We start from the raw sequence: 12,372 nt of genomic DNA on the forward strand, positions 1-12,372 counted from the left end.
CAGTCTGTGAACCTTACTGCTGCCTTTTCCATCAGAGATGACAATACAATATTCAATCTCCTAGTATACTTACAAAGACCTTGATATGGCCTGTGCTCACAAAAACTGCACATCAAGTCTATGGCTTTCACCAGCAATTCCTGTTCCTACCTATTCGGCTCACTATGAGACTCTAGGTCTGTCATGCACAAGGTCGATTATTATTTTGTAAGTGGCAGTGGTGCCTAACATCAGTAAGTGAAATACTTTTGTAGAAAGAGTTTAGTATATTTTCATATTTCAAAACCATAAAATGTCATTTATATTTAATGATTCTGAGGTACACAAAGCACTATTAAGTCTGTATCATTGATATTCAAACCATGTTTGTGAGGTAGGTAAAAGGCTAATAAAATTAACTCTGTTCAACAGGAAGAGGTTAGACAATTTCTCCAAAGGTGCACGATGAATTGGAGACACAGAACTAGAAACTAAATGCCCTGATTCATATGCTGCTCAACTAGGATGGACGGAGAGATGAGTACAGCTCTCCAAAAAATATTAAACTTTTTAAAAAAAGACTAATTTTTACAATAAGCCAAACAAGCAGCAGTAAATTGCGTATGTTTATATATTTAATATAAATAACTTAAAACATTCCCCATGAAAGGCATTTTGGGTAGAAATGCATGTTATTGAAAAATGTTTGGCCCTGGCGACGTAGTTTGGATGGTTAGAACATGGTCCCGATACACCAAGGTTGAGGGTTTGATCCCTGGTAAGGGCACATACAAGAGTCAAACAATGCATGCATAAATAAGTGGAACAACAAATCAATGTTTCTCTCTCTCTCTTTCCCTTCCTCTCTCTCTAAAATCAATAAATAAAAAAAAAAAAAAGAAAAGAAAAGGCTTGCCTTAACTTTTTCTAAACTGGTAGAAATTTCTTCAGTAATTCATTTATCCTGGAGATTTACTTAGGACCTTACTTTTTAAGGGGTTCCCATACTTAAAATAAAGTTAGTTCTAATAGGATGTAACCATAACATCTCCTAATTGTGCATTATCTCTACATAACCTCTATAACTAGGATATCTAGGCTGTTTTGAACTTTTTTAAAAATTGATTTTAGAGCAAGAGAGGAAGGGAGAGGGAGGAGAGAAGGGGCAGAGAAAGAGCGCATGCGCGCCAGCGAGGACACGTGAGTATGCACAACATCAGTTTGTTGTTCTACTTATTTATGCATTCATTGTTTGATTCTTATATGTGCCCTGATCAGGCATCGAACCTACAACCTTAGTGTATCAGGATGAAGCTCTAATCAACTGAACTACCCAGCCAAGGCTTCTAAGATACTTTGAAATGAGTAAAGATGAGAACCCCCCCAAAAGATCAGTGAGTTCAGTCTATTTATGCAGCAGTAGGAAAAGAGATGGAAAAGAGATAGAAACTTCTTAATTAAGATGGTTTTTCTCTCCTTTACTACATTGCCAATAAAAATGGTACTGGGTTTCCCCCCACCAGTTAAGGAGTCATTTCTTCCAAGGTCCCTGCTTCTGTCTTTTCTCTAGTACAAATAATAGAGATGTCTACATACAAAAGGAGAGGTAGGTAATAGGTGAACTCTTAACAGCACATGATACTTCTAACTTGTCCATAGAGAATAATCATATGTAAACTGGATTGGTTTAGAAATAACCTCCTACATGTCTTTGTTTCACCAATGATAAGATACAACATGCTTAAAAACCCCTAAAATAAAAGTTTATAAATTTAGTTAACTGGAAATTAAGCTAAGTAAGAAAGTGCAGTGAGAAATCATGTACCACAACATGATTCCAATAAATCCACTGCAACTACATTTATCTGAAAGCCTAACAACTGCTCTGAAATGTTATGTTGTAGCAACATGTCAATCAGCCATGAAAATTTTCTTGAATCTGGAATATGCAAAAAGTAAATTTACAAATACAACCCTCTTTAGCATATCATTTATTACATTTAGGATGTCTAAACAAACAAAAAATAACCTCCCATGACAACATATTAAGAATGAAAATACATGTACTATCTGTATTTACATTCACTATTTCTTAACACTTCCATCCAAAACTACTACTTACATGAATTAAAAGTAACTGTTTATTTCCTAATTCTATGAATGCAACTATATTGTTAAAGTCTGTTTAGTAATTCTAGATCATTTTTAATCCTAAAAAAGTTAAAAAAAAAACCCAAAAAAACAGAAAGGAAAGAAGCATAATGTATGCTTTAAGTTGAACATAAACTCAAAACAAATGGGGATGCTAAACTCAAAATATCATTTTGAAAGATAACTTTTACCCATAAAAATTACTAAATATCCAAAAACATTTAAGTAGCCAAAAAAGCTGAGTGAAAAGATCTTCAGAAGATTTAAGTTCCTACTCAAACTAAATTGTGACATTAAGGAATAAAAAACAAAAAACATTACCCAGAGTAAAACATTTTCGGGACCTTTAAAAATAAAGCAATTAACTACAGTATTAAACTTGTCACCTTCTACCCAAGACATAAAACACACATTCAATACTTTTTAAAGGATCTCTACCAACAAACACAATCAGAGTTTGTATGAAAAACTGTCACACACACAGAAGGCAACATGAATAGCAGGTGTACAAAAGTAGAAGGTAAGCTTTTTTTTTTTTAAAAGTTAACATAAAGGTAAAGAATTTTTAAACAGACTTCTTTCTGTTTTCAGTCTTTTCCATACATGATCGATTTCACTATTCCTCACCTTCATCACAATCCACCTCCATCTTTGTGCTCCAAAACTTTTACTGTAGAAAGAGTATGATGTATATCCAAGAGGCTCACACTTTTCTACCAACCTTCAAGTGTGTCAGTAAGTCATTTTCACTTTAGACCATCACTAATGTAAAACTCCAAGGCCCTTAGTGTACATTTATTTTTCCTGTGCTCTTGTCACATGCTTCTCATCCTCAGAATGCAAACACCACTTCAGACATCAAAATTCCCCTAACGCTGCCTCCCTGGCCCATCCTACCTTCACAAGGCCGACACACGGGACTACAGGTGACTTTTTCCTAGGTGTTACCATCCCACCTCAAGCAACCGCAAAACAACAGAAGTTAGTTACCTAGATTTCTCAGGAGGACCAAAAAGTAAACAGGAGAGTACCTTTCTCAACAGCCCCAACTTTCCCAAACCTCCACACCTCCCAAACTACCCCTCCCTATCCACCTCTGAAAAACTCCATTTTTCCACTAACGTGATCTGATTTAATGAATCAAAGCCTGCCCACCTCCTCCTCTACCCCTTCTCCGGAGGCCAGAAAGCACTCACCTCCAATAGGAAGATAAGCAGCAGAGAAGGGGGGGCGGGGCAGGAAATTATCCTTTCTCTTTCCTTTCCAAGCCTTCTTTCCCAAGAGGGTTCAAGTTATCACCTCTCTCCACCCCAATCTCCAGCCTTCCCTCTAAGAGATGTGTTTCAGACACCAGCTATATATAAATCCGTGTCCCAAATATACACTCCTACCGCTTTATAATGGTTACAAAACAAACAAAAGTTGATACCTCGGCTCCCCCTTTCAGGGGTCCTAATACTAACCAAAATATTTTAAAACAAGCTCCTCATTCTTTTCAGCCCCTCAACAATAACCCTACATCTCAACAGCTTCAGTTACCCTCTCAATCTTTCAACAATATTTACAAAACTTATTTTTTCCACCCTACCTAAAAATCTCAAGATGCTGCAAGGTATACCCCTTTCAGCCTCTCCTCCAATAACATAATTAGATACCAAGGCAGCCCTTAGAACTCCCAATCAAACATATCAAAATCTAAATGTTTTCCCAACCCCAAATATTATTTAAAAAGCATCAGTTCTCCTGGTACTATTAACTCAATACTTTTAAGTCCTTTAAAATCCTCCGTACCATACTTATCAGCTTCTCAATAACTCCTAAAATACTTCACTCCCTGCATCTCCCTTTCAACTACCCCATATTTTTCAAGTACTTTAATATTCCTGAACTCTTCGAGCTCATCAAAAATCGCTATGTGGCCCTCAATGTCCCTACTACCCCTACCTGCCCTCATGTTTTGAGAAGGCCCTCGATATCCTCTCTGCTTCTAGATCTTTTAGTCCCGGGAATAATATTGTTTGTAAAGCCCTCGATATCCTGCTATTCCTTTCAAGATCCCAATATTCAGATTTTTAAATCCCTCGATAGCCCTGATATCGCTCGCAGTTCTCAAATAGCAATATTTTCAATTCCCTCACTGATCCTGCCACCGCTCCTAGCACCCCAAGATTTATACTTAAAAAGCCCTCGCCCCCCCGCCCCCACAGCCACACGGTCTCTGTGCCCCTAGCTCTCGCTCCTCTCCCCTCCCCCCCCACAATGGTGATAGTACTACAGGCAAGACGACGCGGGGACCTCCCGACGGCCGCCCCTCCGCTGCGCCCTCCCTCACGCCGCCTCCCCTCCCCCACACCCCCGCAGGCCCCCAACGCCCCACGTTCGCCGGCCCTGGCCGAGCCTGGCTCACTCACATCGGCTCCAATAACTTGGCCAGCCAGGACTTGAGGGCATCCACATCCTCTATGAGCATGGTGCAGGGAAGGCGGGCTCGGCCGCCGCTCTCGTTTGGGCCTGCCGCGGTCTCCCCTTATCGCCTCCTCACACCTTCTTCACAGCTCCCGGTGCCCCAGCCCACCGGGCATCTTACGAGACTTCAACCTACTCCCCCGGCCGGGGCCTAACAGGAACTAACCCAAGAGCCCTCACTCAACCTAGCACAACGGCTCAGGAAGGCGGGAGACAGCGCCGAGTGGCGGGTGCAAGAGCCAATAGAAGAGAGAGGGCCGTGCACGCAAAGCCAATGAGAAGGCTCGCTCGCCCCGCCGGTCAGTCGTGCCCAGTTAAGAAGGGATATAGCAAGGTAGGTGGAGAGCTTACGTGAACTCCTGGTGCAAGATGGTATCTTGGAGTAGGTGCTGTGCCTCTTAAAGGGACCGCTGCGCCTCTTTTGACCATGCCGCCGCCCGCCGTGGAATACTGGTGTCTGCTGCTGCGAGTGCCTGGGGGAACCCCCTCAGCCTGGTTCCTTTCTCTTTTTCTGGACACTAGTGTCCCGTAATGACTCAACTGTAATAAATCTGCAAAACAACATGCAACACGATCACACTACAAGGAATGCAAAATTTTATCTTGTTCTTTACACACTCGTTTTGCTAGGCGCACATGGCTTGCATTTTTTTTTTTTTTTTTTTTGCCGCTCTGCTTAAATAACGCAGAATGCTTCTGACAACCATGCCCTGGATTCCAATAATCGTCATTTTTAAAACGTGGCACGGATGTAAAAAGCTGAGGCCATTTCGATCGTTACTAGTATTTTTCGTATACGCTTATTTAGGCAGGAAAAACTATTCCAATTTTTTTTTTTTAATTCTCTTCATTGTATATCTAAAATTCACTGGGGATTTTTTGCAGGAAGAATTTTGGTCGGCAAAAAAGTTTTTTAAAATACTGTTTTTAAGATCTCACTTACTGAAATAGGCAACTTAGTTTGTACTAGATGAGAAATTCCTTTTGGAGTTTTGAAATTGGCTTGGCACTGGTGTTAAAATGTTTATTCAACAACAAATACTGAGCACCTGCTATATGCCTGCACTGTGTGTAAGGCACTAGGATTCTAATTCTGATCAAAACAAACTGAGTCCCTCTTCTTAGGGAGCTGAGCAGTTTATGAGATTATGAATTATAATAATAACATTTTGAAAAATATCTGCTGAGCACACATATCGTATAAAAGAGGTGGGTCTACCCAAAATAAGCAGATACACTATATGCATATTGAGCAGGTGTAGGCAAACTTTTCTGTAAAAGGCTAGACAGTAAATATTTTAAGTTTTGTGGGCCCTGAGGTCTCTAGCAACTACTCAACTCTGCCCTCTTAGCATGAAACAGACCACAGATAGTATGTAAACAAATTATTGTGGTTTTGTTCCAATAAAATTTACATGAAAATCTCAATTTTAGATAATTTCCACATGACATATTATTGTCTTGATCTTTTTCTTCAACCATTTAAAAGTGTAAAAGCCATCGTTACCCCACAGGACAAGTGCCACATGGTTTGGCTTGCTGGCTTCAGTTTGTGTCCCCATTACACAAAGTAATAAAAACAAAATTCACTTAGAAATCACCTAATAAACCACCTTCACTGACATCTCTCTCCAAATGTGCAAAAGAGGGAAAAAAGTACAAAGAGACTGAGTGGTGTACCCAGAATCACAGCGTCTGTAAATGGAGCTGAGTAGCATTCAATTCAGGTTTTCTGACAAGCCCAGAGCGTTCTCACACCCTACTGTTGCCTCTTCTTCCCTCTCTCCTCCTCTCCTTCTTGCTTGATGCCTATCAACATTTCTCCTTTACTTATTTCCCCTAAGGAGATAAGATGTTATACCAAAATAACACAAATTTAAAAGAGAAATGTAAAAGCGAAAATTAGGCCTAAAGCTAGACGGGAACTTGATAGTATGACAGATATGGAAAAGGAATTGCATTTATCACAATAAACCACTCTCCTGCAATAATTTCAAAGTACAGTACTTTTCAGATATATTTATAGAACAAATTTTGCAGGGCCTTATTTCAGAGGTGAGGGTGTTGTGACACTGGTTTCCTAGTGACCAAGGGCATCATTTAACCAAGCATCTTACAGGGAGTAGAACAGACATGGTTACAGAAGTAATCTTTGGGCTTGGGGACCCTGATAATCTTTTTTCTTTCCTTTATTTTCCAAATTGTGATGTTAGTATATTACTTTTCTAGGTTGAATACATTATATACATATTAGGACTACTGCTTTGAATGTAGATATTGAATCCCAATATGAATGCCAGTATGATATCTACAGATGAAAAAGTAGCATACGTAGAAGAGTCGCTTCTCCAGAAGTGGGAGGGGGTACAACAGAGTCAATCCCACTCCCATGCCTGACTCACTGCATTTGCTAAATAGCAGGTTCATATTTGGTCAATAGCCATGGCCCAGAATTTTCCATATATTTTATTCACTAGCATCTGTCCTATGCACAGAATTCATTAATTCACAGTCCATGAGTGAATGAGGTACTGATTTCAGCTATAGTTATTGGACTACCCTGCATGCAATGCGTACATGTACATATTAATTCAACACACTGACATTGAGCGCTGCTTACCATGTGCCAGGTTCTGTGCTCTGGGCTGGGGCAGGGACAAAAGTTTGAGAAGTTACATTCATTCACTGCCTTCTGGGCACTCAGATTTCTGGTGGTTTAATAAATAGTCAGGTATCAGAAATAATAAGCATAGCCAAAGTTGTTGAGCATGTGCCCTATGCTGAAAATTTTAGTGTATTATTGCCTTTCATCCTCACAGTACCCCTGGGTAGTAAACAATATTTACAGAAAAGAAAATTGCATCCCAGGAAGATCATCTGTGGAAAGAACCAGCTTTGACCATGTGTGTTTGACTACAAAGCCCACAGCCATAACCTTTATTTAGCCATCTTGCTATCACACAGTGAAATGTGAAATATGTGGTTCATTCAAAAGTCATTCAAGAAATATGTATTGAGCCCTTCACCATTTCTTAGGCACTGTTCTTGATTAATAGAGAGTAAGACTGATTTTAAATAAATGTGCTTTGCTTAATTAAGGAGGATACTTAACAAAGCTTGACTTTTTCCTCAGTTTATCTTCCCAGAGGATAGAGAAAGAGACACCAATTTACCTAAGAAGAGAGAGATTATTAATATGGGGCATTAAAAAGAGATTGACTACAAGAAGAACAGGTGTCTAAACCATCCTTATTAAAGCAAGCTCCCTTTCCTGGTTTGAGGATAACTGGGCCTCAGCCAGTAAACAACTGTCAACAATGAAATTTCACACAAGTGTTGACAGGAGTAGATAGGCCTTTCCAGGATCAGAGTAGATAGTGCCCACAAATTCTTCTGTTTTGTTTGTCCTTATTCTCCACCCTGAGGTCAAGGGCTATTCCAGGTGTACAGTAAGAGTGGTTGAGAATCATTTTCCAGTTTTTCTCTGTGAAATTTACAATCACCATGTGCTTCCCTTACATGCAATTTAACTAAGTTTTGGTAGAATTACAAACCAGAAAGCTCATACTTATAAACAGGCCCTCTCTTTCCTGTACATTTATAGATGATTATTTAATTAAACAATACAATGATCAAATATGAGTCTCTCCTGAGTCTGGGTCTCCTGGAGCAGTTCAACTGGCTCAGAGAAAAGTCACCTCAATAAAAGTCACTTGAATCCTAGTTATACAAAGACAAGCTGAGTTGGCCTGCAAATGAGTCAATCTGATAGTCCCTCTTTGCTATGGAAATGTAGGTTTGTTTTCCTAGAAGAACTGTGTTATAAGGGTTTTTTTAAAATTGCTTTATACTCCATAACTATAAAAATGGCTGATGTTTAAAAAACTGACAACACTGAATGTTGATAAAGATGCAAAGATACTGGATCATGCATACTTTGCTGGCATTATGTAAAATAGTACAGTTACTCTGAAAAAACAACATATGTTTTTGGTATTTTCTCTAAGCACTAAACCTGCAACTGCCATATGACCCAACAATTACACTCATGACCATTTATCCCAAAGAAATGAAAACTTATATTCACATAGAAAAACCTATGCGTGAATGTTTATAGCAGCTTTATCTGTAATAGGCAAAAACTGAAATCAACCCAGATGACTTTAAACAGATGAGTGGTAAAACAAACTGTGATACATATGTAGCAGAGCATGCTACTCAGCAACAAAAAGGAAGGAACTATTGATACATGCAACAATTTGGACAAATTATGATGAGTGAGGAGAAAAACTAAACCCCAAATGTTACATATTGTATGCATATATATCCATTTATACAACATTTTGAAAATGACATAATTTAAGAGCAGAGGAGAGAGATGGGGTGGGGGGGTTGGAGGGAAAGTGGGTGTGGTATGAAAGGGCAACCTGTGCTGCTCGAACTGTTCTGTACCTTTTCTGTGGTGGTAGATATAGGGACCACAGTAGTGATAACATTGTATAAAATTTAATTTATACATAAAATTTAATGTATAGAAAAGTTTATACATGCACAAATGAATACAAGTAAAACCTGTATCATTGTCAGTATTCTGACCATGATATTGTACTATAGTTTTGTAAATAAGTTACCCATTAGGGAAATTGGGAAAAGTGTGAAGAGTTCTCTCTGCATTATTTCTTACAACTGCGTATGCCTAGAAGTATGTCAATTAAAAAAAAAAGTTGCTTTACGTAGCTGGGAGCAGTGTCAACAGGAAGAAAAGGTTCAAAGTGGCAGATCTGGGCATGCACACACCAGAAACAGTCCTTGCCCGGTTCGCTTAGGCCTTCATGGGTTCCTGCTGAACCTGTGTGGGGACCCAGGTCTGACATCCTCGAGATTAGAAACGCATTCAGGAGGAATGTGCAAAGCTCCACTTCAGTAGTGATGATTTTTATGTGCAGCAGGAAACAGCAACAGTAGGGGACTGACCAGACTCTAGTTCTCCCTGGTTATCTCTCTGATAATTAGGGGGAAAACTGCCCTCTCTTCTTTGGATTGAACAGCCCCTTGGGATTTGGACACATCAAATACTAATTCATATTCCTTGTGTGCCAGGCACTCTGTCCAGCAACTTTGCAAGGATCAGCCTTATTCAGTGCGTGCATTCAGCCTTTCTTTCAAGAAATATTGATTGAAAAACTCATCATAGACAAAGCACTGTTATAGGCCCTGGGGATATAGCAGTAAAAAACGCAGGCATTCTCTTGGAGATCGATTTTAACAGGAGAAGAATGATAACAGATAAATAACTATAATATGTCAGGGAGAATACTTCTATAAAGAAAAATAAGGCAAAGTGAGAAGATAGGGAGGGGGAAGTAAAAAGGACTCTGAGCAGTGGTTTGGAGACAGGCAGGGTGTTCTTCACGTGGAGGTCTGGGAGAAGAGCTTTCTAGGAACATGCAGAGACCCTGAGGCAGGAACTAGCTTGGTATGTTTCAAGAAAGAGGGGGAAGAAATGGGGCTGGCACAGAGTGAGCCCAGGAGGAAAGTGACAGTCCAAGAGGTTACAGAGGTAGTTAGAGGCCAGCTCACAGAGGACTTTGGTGGTCGTGGTGGGGGCTTTGAATTTTTATTCTGAGACTGGAGGACAATGGAGGTTTCAAGCAGAGGAATAGAGTTATCTGATCTCATTTTTAATTTTTCAAACAGGATCATTATGGCTGCCTTATGGCCATCAGACTGGAAGGGACAAAAGTAGAGGCAGGAAAACCACTTGGGAGGCAATAAGCCAAGCAAAGGTGGATGGCAGTTTGGACTAGACTCACAATAAATGAGAGGATGAGAAAAAGTTGGATTCTGGATATATTTTGAAGGTAGAGTCAATTAGTTTTATTGACATATTAATTGTCCTTATGAAGCACAAAGAGGAATCAGGGATGACACCAAGGTATTTGGCAACCTGACGCTGGAGCCCACACTCTCAGGCACTATAGGGAGCAACAGATCCAGGACGCTACTGGCTTCTGGCTGCTGAGATATTGGGAACCTGACCAATTAAGAGGGAAAAAAAAGGTAGAACCAAGGTTGTGCCCCCAATTTATATAGCTTAGACCTCTCTAATTTCATCGATACTATAAAATGGGAATCGTAAACATCATAAATGTGCAAAATAAATTTAATAAATATACTCACTGGAATTAGAATCTCAATAACGTCATTGGTTGTCTTTACCTGTTTCCCCTTCCTCCCTCCCTTCCTTCTCTTCTTCCTTCCTTCCTTCCATTTCTTAAGGAGCCCTTAGACTGTTTCACAATAGTGATGGTAATGGTGGTGGCAAGCAGTGTTTTGATGACTCAGGTGTCACATTTTCCGTATGAGCCTATGAGAGGGCTGGCAATGCTCTGTGGAATGTTGACAAGGTGGCTGGCTGAAGCTTGTGGATCCTAAGTCTGGAGTGTTGGGGTGAGTGATTTCTAATTCCTGAGCATGACAACTATTACTACTTTAGAAGAAACCTAGGCAACAAGGGTTTCTCAAAATATTGGTACCTAAGAAGTGCAATTTCTCTAATTTGGTTACATTTGTCTAAATATAAAAAAGTCTCCCTAATGAACATGGCTGCTTGTTCTTAGCTCACAGCAGTCAGATTTAGAATTTCCATTAAATGTCTTACTTAGTCTGTCCAAGCTGCTGTAACAGAGTATATCACAGACGGGAGGCTTATAGCCAACAGCAGTTTATTTCTCACAGTTCTGGAGGCTGGAAGTCTGAGATCTGGGTGCCATCATGGCTAAGTGAGAGCCCTGTTCTGGGTCACACACTTCTCTTTGTATTGTCACAAGGTGAGGGGGCGGGAGGTATGGGGGTTCCCTTTTTTAAATTTTTATTTATTTATTTTTATTGAATTTTACTGGGATAACATTGGTTCATAAATGCGGGCTTTCTTTTATAAGGCACTAATCTCTTTTGTATGGGCTCCATCCTTTTGACCTGAGCACCTGCCAAAGGCCCCTCCTCTTAATACCATTACATTGACCATTAGGATTTCAACATAGAACTTTGAGGGGACAAAAACAGTCAGAACATAGAGCTGATCCAACTGGCTTCCACTGGCTTCCATTTTGTTTTTCTTTCTTTTTTCTTTAGCTTAATATTTCCTGAGCACTTACCATGAACCAGGAATTGGGCTAATCACCTGGCTTGATGTAGCTCATCTTCTCACAGCGAGCCTAAGAGGTAGGTATTATGATCATGTACCTTTTACACCTGAGGACTCAGAGTCCCAAGTTGAGGGAAAAGAGCTGTAATACGGGGCAGTTTCATTCAGGCCCAAGCCTCCTACTCCAAAACGTGCTAGCTCAGCCACGGCATGCCCTCTTCCTCTAAGGCCCATTAACTGTTGGAGGTTACACGCAGAGCAACCCCGGGATCAGCTAAGCCCATAAGTCCTGGAAGAATTCATCTTTCTTCTCTATACTCATTTCTTGCATCATTAAAAAAAAATCTGTTCACCATTCAAGATACATAGAAAATAAAGGTAGAACACAAATGGAGAAAAAATAATTTAAAAACAAAGGGTGTCTAATAGATTAGGGAAGTGACACCCACATTGATTGAGTGCCCCGTGCATATGGAACAGAAGTACCAGAAGTGCCTGCAATTTCTTCCCTGACTGTGTCATCTAAGAGTGGGGAAGTTAGGTAAATATGCATGAAAAACAAATACAAATGTACCCAAAGACAAGCCAAAGCTAATTATAGCTTTATGGATTTAAATTTAGAAATGCTG

At 39.9% G+C, this 12,372-nt stretch overlaps 1 protein-coding gene across 4 annotated transcripts in view; it reads right to left on the reverse strand.

Moving 5' to 3' along the window:
- RBM27 (RNA binding motif protein 27) overlaps positions 1 to 4,777 on the reverse strand; it is a 61,999-nt gene extending 57,222 nt beyond the window's left edge. For all 4 annotated transcript variants that reach the window (XM_054568234.1, XM_054568232.1, XM_054568233.1 and 1 more), the window contains exon 1: positions 4,542 to 4,777. In XM_054568234.1, the coding sequence (XP_054424209.1) occupies positions 4,542 to 4,600 (59 nt within the window). In that variant the 5' untranslated portion in view covers positions 4,601 to 4,777. The remainder of the gene's footprint in view (positions 1 to 4,541) is intronic.
- Between the last annotated feature and the right edge of the window lie 7,595 nt (positions 4,778 to 12,372).

This window comes from Pteronotus mesoamericanus, unplaced genomic scaffold, assembly GCF_021234165.1.
Source record: "Pteronotus mesoamericanus isolate MK-2021 breed Mesoamerican mustached bat unplaced genomic scaffold, CSHL_Meso_final contig_2, whole genome shotgun sequence".
In the NCBI taxonomy this organism is placed as follows: domain Eukaryota; kingdom Metazoa; phylum Chordata; class Mammalia; order Chiroptera; family Mormoopidae; genus Pteronotus; species Pteronotus mesoamericanus.